At 41.0% G+C, this 25,924-nt stretch overlaps 1 protein-coding gene across 2 annotated transcripts in view; it reads left to right on the forward strand.

Annotated features, from left to right (window-relative positions):
- The window catches only part of scfd2 (sec1 family domain containing 2), a 181,870-nt gene that overhangs the window by 80,865 nt on the left and 75,081 nt on the right, over window positions 1-25,924 (forward strand). The window contains exon 6 of one of the 2 annotated variants that reach the window (XM_007550700.2): window positions 25,107-25,252. The exons of the other annotated variant lie outside the window; for it this stretch is intronic. Coding sequence (XP_007550762.1) covers window positions 25,107-25,252 — 146 coding nt within the window. The remainder of the gene's footprint in view (window positions 1-25,106; window positions 25,253-25,924) is intronic. 2 annotated transcript variants of the gene reach the window in all.

A 25,924-nucleotide genomic window follows, 5' to 3' on the forward strand; every position in this document is an offset into this window, starting at 1 on the left:
TTTTTTTGTGCTTTTATTTTAAAAAAGCACACAATTAGTTTTGTTTCTCTGCTGCCTTTGTTTGTCATGTTACTCTGTTGACATATTTTATAGACACGTATCAACTTTTTCCAAATTCTGTCCCAACAACTAAAACAACTAACGGTCATAAGTTTGATGATATATCAAACTTGAATAATAAAAAGTATCGGTATCGATAATTTCAATAATGACCCAGTATTTGCTTTGTATTGGATTGATGCCAAAATATGCAGTATTGCACACCTCTGACTTGCATTAGTTTGTGATTATTATGAACCATGAACCCCGCCCCTCCCCTAAAAAGTCAGTGCACACAATAAAAGTTTGATGTTGTAGTGAAACGTGAGAAAAGTTCCCCACGTGTTTGACCATTTTTACAGATCACTGTGGTTCGCTCCAGCAGCGTGCAGGGACCCCGCGGGACAGAGGCTACGCAACAACCCCAACCAACATGTCAGCCGCCTGTCAAACACACCAACTTACATAAACATACGCAGCGACCAGGACTGACCCCCCCTCCACACACACACACACACACACACACACACACACACACGCACACCCGCCTCTTCATCCCTCCATCCCATTATCAGTGGATCTGAACAGCGTCACTGTTATCTGTCTCTGTCTCCTCTCGGGAGCAGCGGAGCACATAGCGCAGTTATCATTCAACAAACACACACTCTCACTCCGACTCTGTCATTCCTGCGCACACACACAGACTTACACAAATGCAGATGCTGCAGAGTACGGATCAAGGGTTAATCAGGTCTTTTCATCGGCTGCACCACCCTCTCCTATCTGTCCTCCCGCTGTCTAATGGCTGTGTTTATATATGTGTGTGAAGCTGTGTGTACATGTGTCCGAACACCCTGTTGTCTCACCAGTTGCATTTTTTTTGGTCCTCTTTTGCTCCCATAAAGTCAGTAAGGAGTTCTGTCGTCCTCCTCCACTGTTTTCTTCTCCAACCCGGGAACGTTTCTCCTCTATGAAATTACAAAATGTGTGTTTTCATTAGGTGATTAAGGGGGACGCATCGCATCTCTTTTGCGGTTATAAAATCGGCTTTTTATTTTGACGTATGCTCAAGTCACATCAGAGACGTGGGCCTTCCTTATAAATGAATAAGCAGGCGAGGTTTAAACTGAACGTTTCATGTTCTTGAATGAGTATGGATCCTCACCGAGAGAGGAGGTGCTTCCTCATTCAGAAGGTGTCCTCTCATAGAAAGCTCTCCCTGCGCCCCGAAAGCAAAATTTATGAAATGAGTGTTCAAATACCCAAAACCGTGTTCAAGGTTCACAACACCAACTTTCGTTTGGAGCATTTTTTTTTTTCCTCTGCTGCCTGAGGCACAAACCTTGGAGAGCTCTGTGTTGTAATGAAAAAAAAAGACTAACATTGGCAGCTCATTTTATCTTAAATGCTGTTTTTTGGTGCTGTTGTCATATTGAAGAAATAACAGAGTTCATGACTGCTTTTTATGCCGCTTTGCGATAAAAGATGCACATTTTAATGTATTAAAGGGGAAGTATTATGTAGAAACAACATTATGTTATAATGTTATTCCCTCATCAAAATTATACCTGATTTTTTTCATGCATGTTTGAGAAATCCTTGAATCTCCCATGACAGCCATTCAACTTTATGCAAAATGCCTTGGAGGGACCTAACCTAAGAACGAAACTCCTCTTCAGAGCTGCAGTTTCCAAGTTTCTGAGTTTCCGCCTCACAGAGCAGCCCTCGCCCGCGACTCCCTCACTCAGCTCCTTCAGACTAGCCAGCAGCAATTAGCAAACAGCTGGTGGAACTGAGCATCAGCTGAGCTCATTATAGGAGCTACTTCCCAGTGCAAAGCCAATAAAAATGTTCTTATAGGGTTAATAGGGGAGTGATGTTGGTATGACTTCCTGAAGGCGAAGTGTTAGACGGAGCAGGGCTTTCTTAAAGAGACAGAGGCCCAATTTCAAGGTCAAATATCTTTTAAGTCATGTTTGATATATTACAGCTGAAGGTGACATATGTACTTGATTGTGCTGTGAAATGATTCTATATGGGTGGAAAACATATAATACTGGCCCTTTAAGCCATCCATTAATTGATCTATCTATTTATGCATTCACTTATTAATCAACCTATCTATCTAATCATCCATCGATTTCTCCATTCATCCTTTTGTTTGTCTGTCTGTCCATCCAGTCTGGCTAAGTCTTGCGTTTTGAGTTTGAAGCTCAGAATACTCAGAAATAATCGCATCAAATCATCATTGATATGTAAAAAAATATATTCAACAAAAAAACAGAATAGTTTATGGATGATCAGGAAAGAGTTATGAATACAAAACTAGATGCGTTTACACGTTTCCTGTGGGAGTTAATTAGTTTGTCAGTAGAGTCTGTGACAGCATCACATACATATAATCCTGTGCTGTGGCGTCTTGCTGCAATTTTCCACTTTTCTTCGGGACACCAGGCAGTCGCCTCGGAGGAGCGGCTGACATTTAGTCTTGCTCTCGGGCAGCTCTGCGCCACAGTTCGCTGATGATAACCCCAACCGTGTGGCTGGCCTGGAGCCACGCCGCCCCTTCAGCTCTTCATTAGCATTGGTGCTGTGGGATTGAGCTGGGCCACCGCCAGGCTGCACTCAGGGCAGTCTGGGCTGCCATGCACATTATCACATTATCGTGCTTCCTAGTGTGTGGGATTGAACATTTGCCATCAGGCTTCTAAGTGCTTTTACCAGCTGATCTTACAGACTTGCAGAGCTTTTGAAGTCGCTGACTCTCTGATGCACAAGTTAATCTTTGAGACTGCAGAGTTTCTGGATTGTCGACCATTATTATTATTATTATTATTATTATTATTATTATTGATAATAATAAGTGTTGGCCTTCATGGTGCAGACAGTAATAAAAACATTTAAAAGATGTTGCTATGGAGACTCTGTGACCCCCCCAACATGTCACTTCTTGTCACAGTTCTCTACTATTTATACCCAATTTTTTTATTATTATCATTAATGATTTAAGCATTCAAGCACTCTGATCAGCTTACAATGTTAAATATAAAAGATTTTAAAAAAATCTGCATTAACTTGTTCAACATTTTCATAAAGGTCAGAATGTGTGAACGTTTGTGTCTGAGATTCTCAAATTATAAACCTGAATTTTTCGATCAAAGGTGGCACTGGTGCAATAAAAGTTTTAAGTGTTCCCACTTAAAACTTTTAGTTGTTAGTCTCTTTTAGTTTCTTTTCTTCCGTTTAGTAATATGCTTAAATTCAGCGGGTCGTCTCGTCTGATCCGAGGTCTGATATGTGAGATACTTCATAGAAAAAACTGGTTGTTTTGTACTGTTGTTGTATTTCTTGACATCCTTTTTGTAAAAAGAAAAAAAAAAAGAAAAGAAAAGAAAAAAACAAAGTTAAACTAAAACTTCTCGTTGACCCCGCTTTTATTCCAGTCCAATGAAAGTAATGGTTATAGACTGGGTTTGCAGTCACATAAATGAAAGAAACAAAACTTAGTTCAACACTTGATTTCCTATTGGGCTTAACTTTCGAATTTATTTGGCCCGGACTCTTTCTGTGTGGCGCCCCGTGGTACAAATTTTTACACTCGTTGGCTCACATTTTTACTAGTGCATAACATGTTGCGTGGGACACATTCATCTGCTGTGACACTGTTGTAAATAAAAATATGACGTGGGTCCTATTTTAGATCCCTTCCCCCCTTCATCCTGTTTTATGAAGTACCAAAAACACGCACAAACCCACCATCTATCCTTCAGCAAAGCCTTCTCGTGTCTTCAGCAGCCATTGTAATGTAATGACTCACTCTAACTTGGAACAGATTATCTAACTGGCTGCAATAAACTGCTTTTTTTAAAAGAAAAAAAAATGTTTAGATCTTGCAGCTTGTTCTATGTGGGAACATTTCTCCGAAGGAATCTATTGTTGTTTTGAACAACAAAAATGTGAAGATGAACTATTATTTCCCTCCTGTTTGCAATTATTATCCGAAGCCGGCAAAATGCTTGTTTAATTTTCTATATTCCGACCAGAAACCAGAGATGAAAGCCGTTTAACCGAGCCTCTGAAGTATTCAGTCGAAGGCGGCCCCGTGGAAAATCTACCAAAAACACATTGAAGGCATTTCCCTCAAATGTTATTCAGCAACACAGAGAAAACTTTGCATTTCCTGTCATCGCTAAAGCCAGCATCTCCGATCTTTCTGGATTAAGCGCAACATTCAGTTATAGTTTACAGAAGTCGGTGGGAAAAGGATGAGTCTGTAGCAATGAATTACGCGTTCCTCCGTGTCCAGGTGTCACTGCGATGACTTCTTATTCAGCAGAGAGCAGGAATCGGTTTGTGCTGGGGAAAAAAAAGGAAAAATATGAATGTAATCCACTGAAACCTAAGAACTGTAAATTGAAACAATGTTTCTCCCAAAGAAACGAATCCAAATCTCTTGGATGGAAATCCAGCATTCCTTCCACACATCTGTACGTTTCGCCTGAAGTGAAGTTTCTGGATCCGAATACTTCCTCTTCAGAGCGAGGCCCGTCCTCGTGTCCTGTGAGATGTTTCATGTTAACCAGAACGGGGGAAGAAATTCTGTTTGCATCTAAAAAAAAAAAAAAAAAACTCCGTTAATCGACTTTCTGGGGCCCAAAAACGCAATTTTAACTCCTCAGTTGCTACCCCGGTTTGAACGTTTTAAAGGTACAACCCAGGTGTTCTTTAACCTGAGGTTACGAGCTGATGGCTGGAAATTGCCCTGTGGGATTTCCGGATGGCAAACAGATTTTATGATTCCATCCAAATTCAGGTCCTAAAGTAACTTTTTGTCTGATCAGCCCACCTCATATCATCCCAAAAAGTCTTGGGGATCCTCAGGATTCTTGCTCTGGTAGATGTCAAACTTACATTTTTATTCCTTCTGGTCAGTAGTAAGTTTCACCGCGAAACCTGTATGACAAATTTTCTCAATCTTGTTCTTGTTTCTTGTTGTTGCCTTGTCTGGCCTGTGGGGTTTCAGGTCTTATTCAGATTTCTTTTGACAACTCCAGGTTTAGTTTGCAGCAGCTTCCCGGTGACCAGAAGCTTCCACAACAGCATAGTCTTAATTGTTAGTCTTTTCCTCGACTGTTTGATGATTTCTTTAAAGTGAGACGTGGATGTAATGAAGATATTATTGTTTCAGCCGAATGCCAGGTCACAAATTTGTGTAGCTGGTCTGTTGTTTTGGGCGTCATTTGTCCTCCTCTTAACGACTCTTTCGCCTTTTTATTTCAGAGGGCTGGGCGCAGCTTTTTACGCCTCTGTCTCCCTCAGATGTCAGCCTGTGTCCAGTATGATAGTCTATTAGGGTAGAATATGCCATTTCATAGCTGCTCCACCCTCTATTTTAGCCATCATTACCATTTTACAGGCCACAATTTGTGCACGCGGCTCTGCACTCAGATGTGGTTTAAGAGACGTTGTACCGGAACAGTCTGACATGTCCCACCCAAACACCGGGGGAGTGTAAAGTGCCCCTCTTCCTTATTTTGTACAAAAAGTCGGGTATAATGAGGGAGAATGTGTGTGCTAGTGATACTGCTTGAGTTAATGTCCCTTCAAGGTATTGAGGTGGGGTTTTTTTTTTTTGGAACACAATAAAACAGCAGAATGCATATGCAACATGTTGAAGTTTGAAGCAAAATGATTAATGCATTTCAGGCTTTTCAGCAAGTAAAAATTTGCAGCCTGAACTTGTGTTCAGGTGTTTTTATGTAGAACAAACTCTTGCTGCAGATGCAGCCGCGAGGCTGTTTGAATATGGAGTTCTGCAAATCTAGAGGATTTTATTGGGATTCACATTGAATAGCAAAACGTTTGGAACAACAGTTTTTAGATCTTGACACGGTTTTCAAAGTCATTTGTAAGATCGGTTGTGTGTTTAGCGTTGCTGTTCTGTTTGGACGCCAAAGACTTTTGCCCAAGTCTTTGGCGTGTAACAGTTTTTTTTTCCAGGACTAACTCGTGTTTTTTTGCTCCATCAACTTCGTCTAACAGCTGATGCTGCCGCCACCACCACTGCCGCCAACTGGTAAACATGTTTTACCAGTTCTGTGGTATTTTATCTCAGAAATCGCTTTGTCGTCAACACTTTTTCTTAAATGCCAGGTCTTTGGAGTGCATGACTAAAGATTATCCAGGCTCGTGTAAGACATAAAATATCCTCTCTTGCCTTTGCACTACTTTGCAGTGCTCCATCACTTAAAACACCAATAAAATGAATTGACATTTGTAGCTGTGTGCACTAAAATGAATGAAACAAATTGTTCCCTGGTTTGACGTAGAGCAACGCAAATTTAAGCTCTTAAAATTGAAAACAGTCACCTGGGATTTATCTTAAGAATGATTCAGATATGTTGGCCTCTGTTGTTCCTTTTCCCAGCCTCATGTTCCAGGGTATATTTTTAAAAATACATATCTTTGCTTTTCTCTACAGAGCACCACAAAAACAGAAATTAGAGTTTAATTTCAGTTTTTTTTTTTTTTTTTCGGGGGGACTAGGAGGTGGTTGTGGTTCTTCCAACGTGAAATTAGTCCGGCCCATCGGTCAAGGAAAGCAGTAATACCTAAATTAGACAGAAAAACACTGTGAGAGCTGAGAAGGAGGGAAAGTGAATGTTTTCGTAGCCGAGTTCGAGTTGGTGCCTCACATCTGGGCCACAACCTCTTTGTATTATCTGAAATGGAGAAGTTGGACACAGTCATGGACAAAAAAAAAAAAAAAAAGGAAAAGAGACGCTAATCTCCCTCAGGCGAACGAGAGAAAACAGTTGAGTCGTGGCAGCGGCCTGTTTAGAACTGGAACGTGTTTGTGTGAGTGTGTGTGTGTGCGTGTGTGTGTGTGTGTGTGTGTGTGTGTGTATTTGCGATGGACTGCGTGGTGGGTTCAGGGCTCAGTGGAAGGTGCAGCAGTGCTCCCTAGCGTCGCCTTTAGGAACTACATGACAAGACGTTGCATCACAATGAAAAACCTGTGTACCAGGAATGGCTTAAAGGAAAAATATTTTCCTCTGTGGATGAGGCAGAGTTCTGCAGAACATCATTAACTCTGTTTTCTGCCAGACGCCTGCATTCCTGGGAATAAAACGTGCTTAAAGCACTCGTCATGGAAAAGGAAGGAGAAGTCTGTCACAAAGCCCGAAAAGCCCTGATATTCCTGCATTGTGAAAGTGCTTTGTTCTTACACAATGTTTGTTTTGGATCTTTTCGGATTTCCCGGTTCAATATGAACTAATACAAAACAAATGTGGGACTCGGCCAGAAGACAAACAAGCAGCCGCGTCCCACTGCGACTCGAGACGAGCTCGTTTGCGCCAGACATTTGTACACATGGCCTGACTCAGTAGAATTTCCAGGCAATCTAATTAAAGTCTGTTTTGGTTGACATCGCTGTGCTCTGCAACGCAACGACACAAAATCTTACTAAGTGTTTTTGTTTCTAGTTCAAATGACTCGGTACATTTGTAGTAAGACGACGCTAACTTCCAAGTAAGTTTTTAGCTAGACATAAGAGCTGGTTTTAAGTCAATAGGTCCTTGATATTGATGAAAAACCACTAGATTATTTCACTGATAACGTGGGAAAAATGTCTTGTTAGAAATGAAAAAAATCTGCCACTGGAACTAGTACCTTTTCATTGATATTGAGGAATTATTGACTTAAAGCAAACTCTTATATCTTGCTGAAAAGCGACTTCTAAGTTAGTTTTGTCTTCTTTCTGGCATACTGAGATGTTTGCAGTAGAAACTGAACCAAAATCACTTGGTAAGACCTTGTGTTGCTGCAGTGTTGTGCGTCATTACGTGTGGAAAAGCCCACACACGTTTGTGTTCAGCTTGTAACTGTAGCCCAGCATGTTGCTCCGAAGAGCAGCGCAGATGTTCAGATGTCTCGTCTCTGAAAGCAAACAGAACAGAGACGCTTCTCTCCATGGACACGAAGACCGTCAAAATAAAAGCTACCTCTATCCCCCCCCTCCCCACCTCCTCCCTGACTCTGCCAGCTCTCCCCTTGTTCTGTTCTGTCTGGACGCTCTAGGTTCAGCTCTTTTGCATTCTGTTTGTTTGTGCGTGAGTCTGGACCAGGAGAGGGGCCTTTGAACTAGACAGTTCCTCAGACTGGGGGAGATTTAAAGTCCTGAATAGGATCCATGGAAACGGAGAGAGAAAAGGAGACCCCCCCACCACCCCACCTCTCCTCCCACTGCCGTCCTTTTTTTTTTTTTCTTTTTTAGCTGTCAACCTTTGATTATTGTTGCTCCTCTCTGTGTGGCAGAGGCTGCAGGGGCCCCCAGGTGAAGACCTTGGGTGACTGAACAGGAGAAAAAGACCACAAAGCTTGTGAGCTTTTTCAGCATGCTACACAGAAGGTCAATCATTTTTCCAGAATCTCTGGATAAAACAAGACGTGATGAAAGCACATGAAGGGTAAGCCATTTCTAACAGGGCTGGTAGCCTGGGATGGGTGTAATAGACTCGCAGTAAACTGGAGAATCAGAGTCGGTAGGTCATAAATACATTCTAGTTTCTGTCTGTGATTGAGTGGATGTTGTTTTCCACCGGGCTGAGGCGGCTCCATCGAAGCCACAGCCGTTTAATAGACGCAGGCATCGTCCATTTTCTGATATAAGGGTTTATCGAGGTCTACCGTTCCTACGAGCTAAACTCCTTTTAGAAAGGTGTCAGAGAAATCACTTGTGGCCAGAATTTCCCTTGGCTGAATGGAGAATAGAGTAATGAAGTGTTTCCCCTCCCGCACCTGTTTCTGCGTCTTGCTGGTCAGCTGGAGTTACGCTTTTTCTCAAATAGAAGACGGCGACTTGGTCTGTTTTGAGATAGTCCACACAGGCAGGGCAGGGCATATATCGTATCGTTTATCATTGATCATTTATTGTGATTTTTTTTGTTTGTATGATAAAAATTCTGATTTACTGTTGTCACGATAAATTCTAATTGATGATGTTTTCAACCCTTCCAAGACTTTCCGTACCGTCTTGTTATGATCGTGTTTCTGTGTGCTTATTTTTGGAGGTTTTTTTGTGTTCAGTTTCCTTCCTGTGAGTCTCTGTCTCTGCGTCTTCCCCGTTGATATTTTCCCAGGTGTGTCTCGTTCTCTTGATTACCCCTGTGTGTATTTAGTCCCACCTGTTGTCTGTGTTCGTCGTCGGGTCCTTGTCTAACGTTGTTGCACGCACGTTCTCTGCTCTCCAGTGGAACTGTTAAGTCCTGGTCAGCTTTGCTCACTTTTCAGTCTTGTTGTCAGTGCTACCGGTATTTAGCTGTGTGCTAAATTCTCTGCCGTGCCGCCTGGTTTGGATTGTCTGAGCATCTACATCATTAAACACATCGTTATTTCATCTACATCCTGGGTCTACTAGCATCTCTCCTCGCCACCTACCCCACACCTTATGACACGTCTGCATTGTTAGTTTTACCATCTTCTCCATTGTTTACACAACAAAATTACCAATAAATCTTAATTCATTTGAAAGTGATTTAATGCAGTTACTGTGTGCAGAGTGTTGATACAAATCACACTTTTTTATGTGACTGGTGTCCTAAAGAGGTGTATTACTAATGGGGATGTTTCTCAAGGGTAAAAGAGAATTAATAAATAGTTATTATCGTCATTTTTATTGGTATCACAATAGTACTTCAAAATATTCTTATGAAATTGTAAATCCATATTGTTCACCCCTACAAACAAGACACAATGCATCTCCTTATTAGGATTATTGTTACTTTTATTACACTGTGCACAGAAGAATTCAGATTTTAATCTCCAGATAAGCCAAGCTTAAGATTCGCTCACCTCGGTATGTCAGATGCTTAAAACTGAGTGAAACTGAGCTCCTTTCTGTGTAACATGGCTGATAATTATTATAGTGTAACAATTATCTGAATTACTTGGGAGCACACATAAAGCATGGAGACCTCGCTCTTAGATGTTGTGTCAATACTTAAATATGAAAGAAAATAAAACGAGAGGGAAATCAGAGTAATGGTAACATCCTCCATCCTGATGCAGCAGAACAGAGTGAAGTCTGTACCTTCGCTCTGTTCTCAGTTTTTAACATACGCTGTTAAAAACTGGAATGAATCAAAAGCAACAGACACACTTCAAAGATGTGGCACAAAATAAATCTCAATTTCCTCATGTTTAGCCTTCTGGAGCAATAAACCAGCTAATATCTGCTAGCCTACTCTATAAACAGCAGAATGAAATGTGCCATATTCTTCTAAATGTGACTTTGAAAAGTACTGTTACAAGCTGTGTATCAAAACAGAGATTAAAAATATATGGTACGAACAGTATGGCAGCCATACTAATTAATCACTTGGCACGCCGACTGAGTTAAGGAGAAGCAATAATTGAATTTCAAACACCACAGAATGAGTAGAAACGATGTTTTGTTAGAGTTTCTGAAACCACCACGGAGTTTATGACGGGACTTGTTCCAACTCTCCTTACTTCAGCAGAACGCAGCGCAGCTGCGGTTACTCATTAAAGCGTAGAAGCTGGTTTGCGAAGTGTCCCGTTCTCAGAACTCCCTGACAGCATTTGATGCAATATTGGAGACCTGCACCGCTATGAGCTTGTTTCCTCTGGGCCACATGTGTTGGCCGCTGCAGAGCAGGCTATGAGCGTGGCTGAAACGAGAAGTCCAGGTGCAGAATTTTACTCTCGGGGAGGAAGTCCTTATTTACTCATATCTGACGTCCAAGCAGCCGCACTTTCTGACAGGTTTAAGGTGATCTTAATCGGACGTCTTTTAAAGTTTTTCTCTGGTCTTTATCCGCTTCTTCACTCAAACCGTAAATGTGTCATTTCTGGTTCAAAAGTTATCAAAGTAGATCAAAAAATGGACTATGCTAGAAACTGAGTAGTGTTTGCCTCTTTGGGAGTAGGATTTTTTAAAATTATTATTTCATAAAGGAGACAATACGTATTAATCAACATGAATATGTATGAATATGTCAGACTTTGCCAAAGAGGCTAATTTTCCATCTGTAGTCTCCTAGCAGTTTGATGGGAAGAGTTAAAAAGAACTACAATTAGCATCCATAAAAACATAAATGACCCATAGTTTATAACAGATTTCATTGAAAAGCTAACAGTAGTGTAATTTACAGTAAACATTTAAAATAAAATAAAAATTAGTTATTTTTAAAACTACTTTATTTATAAATAAGATTTTGCTAAAATCCTATTTTCACACAACGGACCTCTTAAAGTCACTTTAACCACAAGATGGCACTCTAATATTGTTGTTCGTTTTGTTAAAGCAGGATTTGCCTTTTTTGTTTGTTTGTTTGTTTGTTTGTTGTATTAAAAAAAAAAATTATATATATATATATATATATATATATATAAGTTAAATGAAAAATCCAAAACCTCTAATGAACTTCGGTTGCTACACTGCACTATATTTACAAATTTTTATTTAATCCTTTTAGTAAACTCCATGTAGTTTACTATCTGCACTGGCGCTCTTCTCCACCAGGGGGCTCACTGGCGCCGCTTTTACTTCATGTTTGGCTGTTCCTAAGTTTTCCAGACAGTGAACGGCCCTTGTGTTTGTTTGAATAGCCATTCAGTGTGTATTTTACAAAAAATTTAGGACCAACTTCTGATTATGTAACCCAAACCCTGGGTCTCATGAAAAGAAATTATTTTCTGCTTAGGTTAGGTTTAGTGTTAGGCCTGTAACGATTAGTGTAAGGAAGCTGCATAGAAATGATAGAAGGATGCAATGTGTGTGTGTGTGTGTGTGTGTGTGTGTGTGTGTGTGTGTGTGTGTGTGTGCCCTCAGATCATCCTATAGAGAAGGTATTAGTCAGCAATGCTTCTTTACCACCAGCTTCTGTGAACAGATTAGAAAAAAAAGAAACGGTGTGAACAGCTTTTTTTTTTTCTACCGTAGCCCGTTGGTGTCTGACTGGAATTGAGGAGTGATGAAAACTGTCTCTCTCTCTTGCAAACACACACACACAGTTTGCCAGAGTGTGCCCAAGAACCCATTCAAAATCCGAGCATGTTGGACCAGAAACCCCTGGTCTGGCTCTCACACGCCCTCAGTCATCGCAGTGCTAATGACATTCCTTCACACACATGCAGGTATGGATGCTTAGCAGCGCTCCGTAGGGTTAGCCGGGTTCAGGATGGAAACCTCTTTCCTACAGTCTGCCGTAAAACAAAGCAGGCCTCTCTTACATCCTCGCTCCATTGTGATTTAACAGCTTTGTTATTACAAGCACAAATACTTTTTTTTTTTTCATCTCCAGACAATTTTCAGCCACGTCATGAAATTCTGTCCTACTTATGTAATGCCTTAATATGGCCTTTCTTGCGTAACAAATTCACAGTCAACAAAGCGACATGATAAAATACCTTCTGGCTCCAAAAAATGTAACCGAACACCCCGCCTCCCCACACCCCTCCTGAATGTTAGCCGTTAATTAAAAGGCTCCCGTTTCACATGGCAGAAAAAGTCCCTGCTGCTAAACACGCGATCTGCTTGTACGCACACGCATGCAGGCGCCCCACATCGATTTCAGCGCACACAAGGGGGAGAGAGGACCATAGGACTTCTTGAGGCGCACTGAACCCACTCAGCCCAGGCAGGCTGCGCTATCTGCCTGAGCGTTGCCATGTCAACTACCTTTTCACCCGCTGTAACACAAATCCCGGCCCGCGCTGATAAGCTCCTTGTGACACACTTTGTGAACTCAGGCAACCTAAATAATCTCGCCCAACTTACACTTTCACACACATTTCCTTTGTTGCCGCTATTGCCACACACTTAGAAGGTAGAGCTCATGAATGCAGACCAGGTTTCCCAACTACTTTCATGCCTTGTTTTTATTATATGGTATAATAAAATGACGGGTGATTTTTAAAAGGATTTTCTTTTTGAGTTCTGCCTTGATTTTGTGCTGTAGCCTGATGCTGCGTTCAGCAAAACCATTGTTAGCGTTTCCAGACATAAAATAGTGGGAATTACTGCTTGTTTTGGTGCTAACTACTATGGGCTGCCATGACGATAAATTCTCCCAGAAAGTTATTGCGATAAATGATAATATTGTTGTATTTTTAGACCATTTTCAATGGCAAAATAATGCAAGAACGTGTTCTCGAAGATCATTGAACTTTAAATGAGCATTTAACGCTGGGACTGGAAGACATTTTAAATATTTAACACAGATGAAACAACAGAGGCGATAAGTAAAATTAATCATAAAGTCTTTATCAAAACTGTCCTTCAATTTTGTGTTTTTGGCTAGTTGAGACAAAAGCACCAGACTAAAGACTTTTCTCATCCGGTTTTTGGTAGAAAGAGAGAGAAAAGAGAAACTTGATAAGTCATGCAAGTGGAAATTATTGAGCTTGTTTTAATTTAGCATTTAGCGATTAATTAATTTTTTGGTGGCCTTTTTTCTGTCTCTAGAAAGACAAAAAACAAACACACCTGCAGACATATTTTACTCCATTTCAAAGCACAATTAAAAATCATAAGCATGTATATGTATTTCTATTTGTTGAACCTTTTCACATTTTGTCACATAAACTTCCTTAGTGGGATTTCTGACTAGTATTCAGAGCAGCAGGAGCCAGTGTCATTATTTATCAAATAATGACACTTTGGCACTTTTAATGGATTTTTAATGCAACTTTTAAAGCAACTTTGCACTGAAAAAATATTCTCAATCTAAAACTATTGAATCCATAATGAAGTACTGTGCTTATTGTCAACGTAGCACTTTTATTGTTTAAATAACTCTCAAAATAATTTCCTAAGTCGTTTTATTCCTTCATTGTGTCAATTAAGAAAATAATCATGTACGTTGCAAAAAAAAACAACAACAAAAAACACCGAAATCTAGTGCCAACGAACTACAAGAATTCCTGCCGTCTGCTGAAATATTTTCAGCTCATTAGTTTGTTCTGACGGCCTGATGAGCTGCTGACTTGCTGAGTCACGAGAAACAAGGCAGCAAATTCTCCCTCATGCAACTTCCCAGTGTTAATAAAGCAGCGGCTCTGCTTTGTACACAGCTTATAAAAAGTATTCACCGTCTTAGATGCTTTTTTTTTTTTTTTTTTCCCCTTTTGTTGCTTTTACAAATCAATCGTGATCAACAAAATTTGGCTTTTTTGACAAACAAAAAAAAACTTCAAAGTGAAAACGTATTTCTATAAAAGAATGAAAATTCATTTTTGGACAAAAAAAGTCCAAAGTAATCTTAGAAATGCAAGTCCTGCCTCTGTAGTATAATTTAATGCTGGCTGAACATTGCAAAATGGATAAATTGACTTTTTTTTTGCGACTCTAACATGTCTTGTAAAGCACACAACTTGCTTCTGACACACACAGTGTTTTTGGCGGCGTCTCAGTGCCTAATAACAATTCAGCTTTGACAAAGATCAATGCATACTTGATGGTCCGTGCGGCTATTACATAAGCCATGCAATATTCAGCAGCTGTAATCAACATTTTTTCCATCGACATAGCGCCTTACCAAGGAACACACTGGAACACGAGCCTGTTCAGGGTTTGTTCTTTTTCTGCACGTATCCCGTCAATATCCAAAGATACTTTGCAGCACTCGTGTACTTTAGCGCCGCTCAGATGTCGTTGCGTAACGACTGGATAATTCACAAGACAGAAGAGCCGACATGTTGCACATTATGAGCCCTGAGGCGGACCGCCGCAGCGTAGAGCCAATTTGGAGAAAAGGGGGCCTCTTTCCCCCTCCACCATGATGTTAGCCCTATTTCTCACACACTTCTTTTCCTTCAGACTCGTCATCCAGCACAAAGGAAGGGACTCGTATTATGTTGCGTGCAAAGATGCAATTTTCTCCGCGTCTGGAATCGGTGGCTTTCGTTTCGCCTTTGGCCTGATTGATCTACCTAACCGCCGCAGCGCGCACAGCCACACTGCGACTGTGGACCGTTCTCCTGTTTCCAGAAAAACACACTCGTTGGGAACGGCCTCTCTGCAGTCACAGAGGATCAAAGTCGAACTTGGCGGCTCCGATAATTGGCTTAATGGTTCGGTGCGGCGAGTCAAAACACAAATCTTAAGCAACAATATAAAAGAGCAAATGACTTTGTTTGTTCTGATCAAAGGTAGAACTCAATATGTACGAAATGGTTCAGTCGATGTGTTATAAAGGTGTTGCATATTTTAAAAAGTTGTGATAAGCACCTTTGATGTCGACTCTGAAGTATATCGTCTTCTACTTTTTAACGTTTTGCCACCTTACAGCCACACAGTTCAGTGTATTTAATTGGCTTTCTGTATGACAGACCAACACAAAGTTAAACGTGTTGCAAGCATTTCATATGAGTAACTGGTTTGTAGAAGCAGCTTTCTCTCCAATTATAGCTAAAGGTGTTTTTGACCACCAGCTTTGCGTCTCTAGAGACAAAAATATTTTGATCATTTAATTAAAAACAGCTGTTCTTGGTCTTCATGATGTCGTTTGCTCACTGATCTTCTCTGAGCCTTTCGCAGAACATCATCAAAGACTATACACACAGTTTTTAGAGTTTTGTTTGCACCACATTCAGGAACGCATGCATGTTATTCACTTCCTATTTTACATTACATTGTGCTGGTTCATCACAGAAAATCCCATTAAAATATATCGCTGGTGATAAAGCAGGTTTACTGGAGAATGTCAAGTTTATTTGTTGCACATTTCTGCAACAGGGCAGTTGGAAAAATGCTTTACATCATAAAAACATCACAATAATTATGAAACGAGCAATAAACGTTACATTTTGTCCAACGCCATCGTCAGAATCATTAAGCAAGTACATATCAAGTATATTGATCAATTTTTCACCTACTGCTAATCGAATGCAGCTGCAAACAGCTGGTTTTTCACCTTGTATCACTTGTGTTCTGTTCTGGCACGTGTGTGTGCGTGTGTGTGTGCGTGTGCGTGTGTGTGTGCGTGTGTGTGTGCGTGTGTGTGTGGGTGTTGAAAAGTCATTTAGACGGATGAGAAAATTATCAGATGACACCTTTTAATTCATGGCATGTAGATGAAGTGGCAACGTAACACTTTTTGACACACTTTCTAAAATTAGGCCCACATTCCAGCATTCTTTGTCAGTCATTTACTGCACCATCAAACTGAAGACATTACTCCCCTCTGGCAGCAGAAAGGTGTTTCCCCCTGACAGCCTCCCTGCCGAGCCGCTGCTTGGCTCACATTTGCACGTCCATCCTACTTATATGAAAACACAGAGGCTGATAAACATGCGCATCCCTTTGCCTTGTTTCCCCCACAGCTGTGAAGTACGTGGCCTTCTCTAACCATAACTCTGTTCTACCAGATCTCGCAGAACACCGACCACCCACCCGACCGCCATGCAGGTCCGCCGGCCGCCGAGTCAGCCGTCTGACGTTTGCCGTGCTGGCATGCTGAACCTGCTGTGTGTACATGAGGAGGCTCCTGTCACTTTGCATTTCGACTCATTCGCGACCGCATAGAAGAAAATCTCACATCCTTTGCTGGACTCAGCAAGCTGTCTGATCAGAGAGAGATGCTGTGGCTCCTTGATGCCCTGAGGTGTTTGTGGTGGGCTGCTGGGGGGGCGATCAACACTTTGAGCCTCATTGTTCTTCACTTCCTGTGGAGTCTGTGAAGCAGCCCCAGATTAACGGGTCTTGTGTTTTCTCTTAAGCGGGCCACTGCGGCGAACATTAAGCCTCAACCCTGGAATTAAAGCAATCGTGCAGCCAGCTGTCTTTTTCTGATTGTTCTTGTCAATGAATATCTGTACCACTAAACGTATGGACCGTTAAGTTTTGTTCTTTCTCTGTCAAAAAAAAAAAGAAAAAACACAATGAGAATGTATTTAAATGAAAGCTGATTTTTCTTTGTTATTCTAAACAAAAGATCACAATCAGTTCAGGTTTCACCTTTTGGATCACTACACATTACTTTTTCAAATTTAAATTTAGTAATTCAGGTCTTCATTTGGTCATTTTCTATAAGCTGAATACATAAATTGTAAATTGGTTAAAAATGCATCTACCACATAATATTTATTTGGTGGAAATGTATGGTTCTTAAAGCATCTTCACATTTATGTGCACTCGTTTATTTGTTTTTATGTTGGGGACCAATCAGAAGGAAAGTTTTTGGTTTTCTCTTGACGGGGAAAAAAAATCATGGGGGCATAGTGATGACATTTCATAATTCATGTGGTCTCAATTTTTTGGAGGCATAATTGTCTGATTTAAGAAGGCCGTTTTTGTTAAGCAAACTTAATAACCTTAGAGCTTTTTGGCTATTTATTCTATTTCATAATGACACATCTATATCAGGGGGCTTTTATTTCACTGTTATTCTCCGAGTCTTTTTTTCCTACATGTCTTACATTTGTCAGACAGACGGATCAACAGCAACAGCAAAAAGGAATCTGGTGAGAGAGCAGCCAGTCTTTTTTTTTTCTTTTTTCTTTTTTGTCTATGCTGATTATTTTTGCTGTTACTTAGAAAAAATAAAGCTCAGAAAGAAGCAGAAGCAACATTTGACTTTGTTTTTAAAGGGGCAGTGTTATGTAAAATCGACTTTTTTCAGATTTACATCATATAAATGTAAACCATGTTATGCATGTTTTGAGGAACCCTTTAATCTCTCAAAGTAAAACTTAGTCGACATCAATTAACATCTTTGTGTCTCATGCAGTAACCTCCAAGACACAATCAAATGTTTTGCGATGCTTTCTATGTGCGTTCTCCATGTGACAGCCTCAGGAACCAACTGTGTGGAAGCAGCCGCCATATGAATCACATCATGACGGGCAGCATCGTGTATAGGAAAGGGGGTCCGATAATCACTTCGCTCTAACCCACCACATCCGTCTCCTCTCTTTCATCCTCAGAAACGGCAGCAGAGAGCTTTTCCTCCCCAGCATTCCTCACAGGATTTCACAGATTCATCCGCGTTTCTCTCTCTCTCTCTCTGTCTCTCTGTCTGTCTTTGCGTGTCTCCAAACCATCACACAGTATCATACCTTTCCCAGACCAGAATAGCGTCTCTCATCAGGTTTCAAAATATGTTCGGATATTTATAAGTAGTCTCATTCCCTGCATTCCTGCTCTGAGAGCGGAGTGATTGTTTTCGATTGTTGGGTCATGGGGGCGGGGGCGTCACGGTGTTTGGAGGGTTGTTGAGGTAACCGACTGTGTTTTTTTCCTAATCCAATGTTCCCTGTGTGTTCTTCTGCAGCAGAGACCTTATTTCCTGTGAGCAGAACAGTGTGGCAGTGATAATAGACGGACATGCTCGGATCTTTGTTCTTTTTTCTACCCGCTGCTCCCCTCCGTACATTCTATTCCTCATTGTTTCAGCGAGGCTCTGCTGAAAACAAAAACACCCGGTGAACGACAAAACGAGACCAAATCTGCCTCATGTGGGAAATTGTATTCCTGAGATACACCAAATATGTCAACTGTGGTTTGTTTTGAGCAATCCTTTCCTATAACCTTTGGCCACCATGGAAATGGAAATGTGGAAACAAATTAATGTCGGAACCAACGGAGGCATTACTTTCCATATAAGACGTCAAACTGTAACAAGCTGGAAGGCTGAGAGGTGCAGTGAGCTGCCAGATGAACTTATTTGATTGGCAGGTTTATTTTTATGGTCTGCAATATGATTGCAAATAGTTTGTTTGGTTCCTCTTTTAAGCAATTATAGCAATGAATGAATGTTCAAGTAGCAAAACAGCTACTAGTACCATATACGTGTCAAAATCTTATTTTGATCACATGTAATCTGATTCCACCTTGTGCTGCTTCTTTTTTTTTTTTTTTCAAAGGAAATCAATAAAAACAAAAATTTGTATCAGACACTGGACAAGAAATCGGTCCTGTCCAGCTTCGAAATGAAAACAAACATGTGGTTTGGTTTGTTCGGTATAGCACCAGTCGATAAAATGAAGACCACGTTGCTCTGTTTTATAGGTTTCCACCGCCGTCTGTCATATTGTCTCGGCTGAACGTTAACTCAGACATTTTACAATTTCTGCGTTTAGGTAGGCGTCTGCATTATTAATAGATACTTAATACTTAATTTCTTAAGTATTTTGAGTTTTGAAAATCCAGTAAAGCAGCGTTTTGACTCACGCACGCACAGTGTGACGTCACCTCTGCTCCTAATGTAATAACTGATTATGACTCACTTCAGGCAGGCTTGGAAAAAAGATGTCTTTAGTGTTGTTCTTATATCTTCTTATGCTATGCTGTGCTTCTTAAAGAGAAATCAGCATCTGGTCACGTTATTACTGACAAACCAAAACTTTTCATACTTTGGTGTCTCTGGTCTGCATCTTCCTACATGATTGAAATGCGAAGCAGATATGCAATAAATACACGGATCTGCAACCTGTGGATCCAGAGTCAAATCTTGCTCTTTAATAAGCTTAAACTACGACCTAAAACATGAGACTCAGGTGGGCTCGTTCTGGAAAAGGTTTTCTTATATATATATATATAATTGTTAAATGCTTCCTTTTTTTTGCATCTAAATCTAAAGATAGAAATAAAATGTGTGACTCTATAATTTTACTAATAAAAACAACACTTCCGATAGATGCTAAAAAAAATGTAACTATAAAGACTTTTTCAAGGGGTCAAATTGGTTTAGTGGCTCAGAATAAGTTTTATTCTGGTGGAAAAAAGACAAAGTCACTGAGTTGAACATGTTGCAGTGACGGGGGGGGAGGGGAAGGGGGCACGCTGAATTTTGTTGATCCGTGGAGACGAGCTTGTTGGTCCACTGACCTGAATTATGTTGGATAGAAAAAACTGGTTAGCCACTCTTTTGTAATCAGAGTAATAATCCGTCTGCATTACTGTACCTGGCTGCTGTTTGGCAGCATTTCTCATGAACAATCGACATTAGTCATTCTGGTGACATCATAGCTGACCCACCTGGTTGATCAGTTTCTTAGACTGACTGCTCAAATCTTTTAAGTTGCAGCACCAGGTCCTCCACAGCTCCTTCGTTTATTTTCAGCCCCCTCTCCATTTGTGTTTATTAGTCACACATTCCTCCCGGCTCCTCTGGTTGGTTGCTTCCACCTTCGGAGCGTCACAGGTTACACTCACACCTTGCTTAGTTACCACTGCTCACCTCCGGCTCTGTTAGAGCCAATTAGGAGAACCCTCATTCAGACGCGGCTCCCTGCACTCTTATGTCGGGGCTTTGTGTCAAGTCCGAGCTAAATGTTCTCCTCTGTAATCTTTTGGTCTCTTAGCAGCACAGCGAACCGAGTCAGTGTGCAAACACGTGGCGCCGTGTTGTTTCTGGAAGAGAATGCGTAGATGAAAATAGAAGCTGCACTCAGGCCTGTGAAGGGCCGTTCAAGTGACTTTCACATTTCCCATCGCGAGCACCAGACTCACAAAGGCTCTAATCACGTTAAGAGGAGGAATTATACCAGAAAACAAGTCGGGCGGGCCTTTCAGCTAGCGCTTATTATTTACTCAAATAGAAGGAACCGGAACTGTGCTCACACGAGTGGGGAGACATCAGATTGCGGAGCGGTGCCGGTAAGCGAAGCGGTGTGGCAGTGCCACGTGACGCAGCTTTGGACGCAGGTGGTTCGGCTTCACGGCCAAGTTAGATGTTCGCAGATCAGCACCTGGTGCCGCTCCCCTCCCCTCCCCAGCGCCCCCCCCCCCCCCCCCCCCCCCCTCCCCCATCCACAGCCCAACGCAACGCCACGATCAACATCCAAAACCGCAGACTGTGTCGGGACGGAGGGGGTGCAGGGAGGAGGAGGCCTGCAACCACCGGCCCCGGCACAGACCCACACCCAGCCGGGAACCTGCACTGCATGCCTTGGCAGCAAGTCATCCGGCTCGCCACTGCAGACACGCATCTGCACTCAGACAAGACCTGCCCTGCTCCCTCTGCTAGGCCTTTAAATCTCAGGAACACCCATTGCAGCCCATTAAAATGCTGTGAGCAGCCCAGTTTAGTAAACCTAGCTCAGAAAACATTCTTCATTTTAAACTTATGTTAACTATTTTCAGTTTTAGTTTGTTTTCTTTGTTGGGTTTTCTTTTTTTGGATGCTTGCGCCTCTGACCCCTGCGGTAAGATAAGACCCGCATCCGAGTGAATCATCACTTTATAGGCTCCCAAAAGTTTTACGTCCCATCTGGGCCAAGACATTACAGCAAGCCAGACACTTCAGATTCCCGAAGACAGACTCTTAAAACGAAATGCTCGCGGTGCTTAATGTAATATTTACTATGAAAGCAGGAGGAATAACTTAAACTCTAAGACCTGACAAAGCAAAGCTACTCAGTCCGTGTTACCAAACGCCAGTGACAGTGAGGCACTCCCCATGTGTCGTAATAACCCAAATTAACCAAGGATTTCTGTAGTTTTCAGGTTTGTGAGAGTTAATTTAGCATGACTGCCTTTAACCTCCAGCACTTCTCATTGCAGTGCGTCACAGTTTATAGTAATCCAGTGATGATGGCAGGATATTTCCTTTGCATGTTCTCATTTCAGACCTCACATACTACTTATGTACAGCATCTGAGTCTAGCTTTGCTTCTTCACATCCATATATGATTGCAGAAGTAATATCCAGCTCAATTAAGAGGTTAAAGCAGGCTGAAATACAACGCCACTGAGATTATCAAATGTATTCAATGTTATATAGTACACAGTAATTTGCAAAAGAACTTTAAATCTCTTATTTGGGGCTGGGCAATAAATCAGTAAACACACGAATGATACCAAAAGGTAATACGTCTGATACCAGAACTGCACAGCATTCTGGGGGATGTAGGCAGAGGAAAGACTTTAGCTTTCCTCAGGCAACAACTTGTTGAGTGGCGCAACAACAGTTTCAGGTTTCGCCAACAGGCGCCTCATAACTCGTAGTATTTCAGATATTTAAAACAAAAAATGTAATCGATAACAACTGACGGGGAACGTTTATATCGTGGTGCGTGTTTCAGCCATATCATCAACTGTATCTACCACTTTTAAGGTTTTGTCACGTACAAAACTAAAGGTGCTTTTTTTTTTTTTCATGACATACCAAAAACAAATTGCATAATTGTGAACTTTCTTCAAATAAAAATCTGCTGAATAAAGAACGTAAAGAACGTATCGTATTGTTTGGTGAACCACCCCCAGAGTTTAAAGTCTTTTAAGGGTCTTCGTCCAGGGAATGCCCCGTTGTTACCTCCCATTGAGTCTCAGCAGCTCCTCTGTCCCCGCTGAAGGAAAGCACGGTGTGAGTTCAGTACCACACACAACATTTTGAGTGCAGGCCAACGTTTTGATCTCGTCTGAGCAGAGGAACGTTTCCCTCATGTTTGCAGTCTCCCCCTACATGGCTGAAGGCAAACGAGTCTTGTTGTGTCTTTCTTTCAACAGTTTCTCTTTGCTAAAGGCTAGACTTAGGGAGCTATTGGCATAACTAATAGTTTCCCTGTCAACACATTCTCCTACCTTCTGTCAGTTACACTGGATTTTATTTTGGGGTTTCATAATACGGGTACTGAATGCAAATTCACCCCACTGTTTTCAGAATTTTTTTTAAATGAGAAAACTGTATATTATTTTCCTTCTACTCCACAAATATATGCTACTCTAAGTTGCAGTGTCACAAGGAAATTCATTGAAGTTTCAGGGTTTTTTATTATTATTTTTTTTACATTTAGTGATAATACTTTTTTACACTCCGTTCTGCTGGGCTCTGCAAGTTTGAGATTTGAGTTCTAGCTTTTGTACGTCGTCCGCCCCCCCATGAGCAAAGTGTCTGATGTTGATATCAAAGCTGTGGGATGGTGGATGAATCCAGAGTTTTGACATAAACCTGCAGCTTTACTCTTTATATCGGCCCTTATCGTTTCAGCTCAGTGGTTTGGTGTCCAGCTTCACTGTTTTGATCCACGCGGATGCTTCTGAGTTTCTCTCTCTTTTTTCTTTTTTTTTTGAAAACCACATGCAGCTGTTTTTATCCCCCCCTGAAAAGCAAAGCCTTATCACACTGGAGCTGAAGCCAAAGCTCTGCATACCAACTTTGCGTGAGTAGACTTGGCAGAAAGGGCCTGGTTTCATTCCCGGCTATTCTGTTTGCAGTTTATCATTTGGCGTTTGTTGCCTGCGCTGTCACGATCAAATGAAGGCGAGTAGATCCAACTTTCTGAAGAAAGGCTCGGAGTGACACCACCTGCTGAGCCATTCAGTTGGCAGCGCGCTGGAGTCGCTTTAATGCAGGGTTTTCCAACACAGACTGGAGAAGTATGTCATTTCATACAAGTAACTTCCAAGTATGGAAAAAGAAAACACAGTGCGGAAAATATTTGTGTTTCCAGACTTTATTCCGTGTCCCAGGGCGCAGCAGTCTTTTTAATTCAAAGAGCCACTTTCACCATGTTGCTCTCTCAGACTACAAAGAAGTTATATTTTTACAAGTGTGTGCAAAATGAAGTGTTTTATTGCAAAAAGTAGGGAAATTAACCCTTAATTAAATTATTTTGCCAAATTTTTGAGCAAAATCAATCATGTATCTTTTAATAAGGGAATAATAATAGTAAGAAGAACTTTTCTATTTGTAGAATAAGGCAACCTGAGTGATCCCTTCTATATATATGAGAAATGAAAAAGGACAGTTTGCCCACTTTACAATCTTAAGCACACAGTTTGAACTGCAATATTGGTGCCTTTGTGTTGCGATATTTTATGCAGATAATGCATGAAAACATGCAAAGAACTGCTAAATCCACCCTTTCTTACTGTCCTTATAATTAAGAACATGTATTTGTTTTACAAGAGCCGCAGCAAAGGTGCCATAAGTAAGTATGGAAAAATAAAATAGTGTGGAAAATCTGTTTCTAGATCATTTCTTATCGTGTGAAATCATAAAAAATCTGGGTGAATTATTTTCTTTTTAAGAGGAAAACTTGCCATATGCTTACAACACAACATAAAAGCTTGTAGTTTTACAGTTTTGCTCTTTAACGGTCCGGTCCATAACGAACAGTCAGAACATGTAGAATAATCTGCAGCACTTCTAAAAACAACAATGTTCTCTGCGGAGAAATTGTCAGTCATCCATGCGTCCACACACACACACACACACACACACACACACACACACACACACACACTCACCCAGCCCTGCATGGAGTCATGGCTGTTCCTGGGGGTTTTGTGCAGGTCTGGTGTTCTCACAATGTTTGTGGCTGCATGTTTTATAATACAGTTATAGCAAAGCAGCATTTATTTAGACAGAAAGGCCCAGTGAGATGCTGCAATTCTTAGAATGCAATCTAGATATTGACTGGTATTATTTTAGTCCATGGAGTCTTTACCTTTACCTTTCATGATGTGAAGGTAGCCTGGCTTGTTTAGTGATTAAAACAGAAGAGCAGGACACATTTCCTACCTCCTTTTTTTTTTTTTTTTTTTTTTTTCCTTTTTGGACACCCATGTGTTGGAGGAGGACGTCCTTCTCTCCCTGGCTTTTCATCTTTCTGTCCTCATGTTCCCTGTCTGTCTCGCCGTCTGTCTGTTTTTTTTCTTGTGCCTCCCTCTGCTTTCTATTACCCCATCTTCTCTCTTAACATCGCCACTGTCTTTTTCTGGCTAATTTCACAATCTTCTCTTATCTGTCCACTTCTTTAGAAAAATGGGAACATTACCATTCAATTATATGGCAGCGGAAATAAAGGAGCCCTTGTCCTCAAACGTCCGTGTATTTACCTTGGTAATTGGTTTCAGTGCACACCCAGCTGAGGAAATGGCCCACAAAAGGCATAGTGTTGCATAATGTGGCCTCTTGTTTCTCCAAATCCTGATGTTTTGTCAAAAAAATATTTTTTTTTTTCTCCCTCTGGCCACTTTTAAGCAGCATGAAGTGAGTCTGACTCACATTAACTTTTGATGCAGGCTATTGTTTTTTCATCTAAAACTCTGAATACGTTTAGAATAAAGCCTGATATCTTGTTTTGTGCTTTAGGTTGTGCAGCCGCAGAGGAACTGACCACAGAAAGAGCCCATTCTGCAGTTGGGAAGATGTTTGAGACCCTCCGAGGTTTGAGCCACATGAGAGACCACCTCAAGCAGCTGCGCTCCGTCTACACTGCAAGTGACGGAGTCCACCAGGTCACTTTCATTGTCCTTGTTTAGGAGGCATTTTTATTATTTATATATTTCCATTGATATTGTTATTATTGTTACTATGACTTGCATATTATTTTTTTGACATGGTTGAAGTAATACATGTAACTGGGATACTAACGCAGAATTTTGCAATGACAACATTAATAACAGTTGAGCTACAATTTTTAATTTTTTCTTTTTCTTGACCACAAACTCCCCAACACTTTTTGTGAGCTTAATTATAACTGGGCTCTTGACGTTGTATGCATGCATTTTAAAATATATTATTCTACCAAGCGCTGCATCCGAACAGTTCTTTGCGACTGCAAAATTACAAACATGAATTCTGCAACAATTATTTGTTACATTGTGAAGCTCTACTTTACATATTTGTCACAGCAACACTACATTTTATCTTCATAATAAAGTTATCAAGAGCCACAAGGTGTGCAGGCCTAGTCACAAGATAGTTGGTTTGCAGCAGCCAGAAGGGTTTTAGACTACTTAGGAGTTTAATTTGTTGCCCGTCTTAAGTCATCACATCAAAAACTTAGTAAATTAAACTTTTGGGGGCTTGTCCAGGATCCCAAAAATCCCAATGTTTTTCCTTTTTTTCATAATCCTTTTATAGTATTCATTATGAAAAGAACATGTTTGGAAAATCTTGTTGTAGTT

Source organism: Poecilia formosa, unplaced genomic scaffold, assembly GCF_000485575.1.
Source record: "Poecilia formosa unplaced genomic scaffold, Poecilia_formosa-5.1.2 Scaffold37, whole genome shotgun sequence".
Taxonomy (NCBI): domain Eukaryota; kingdom Metazoa; phylum Chordata; class Actinopteri; order Cyprinodontiformes; family Poeciliidae; genus Poecilia; species Poecilia formosa.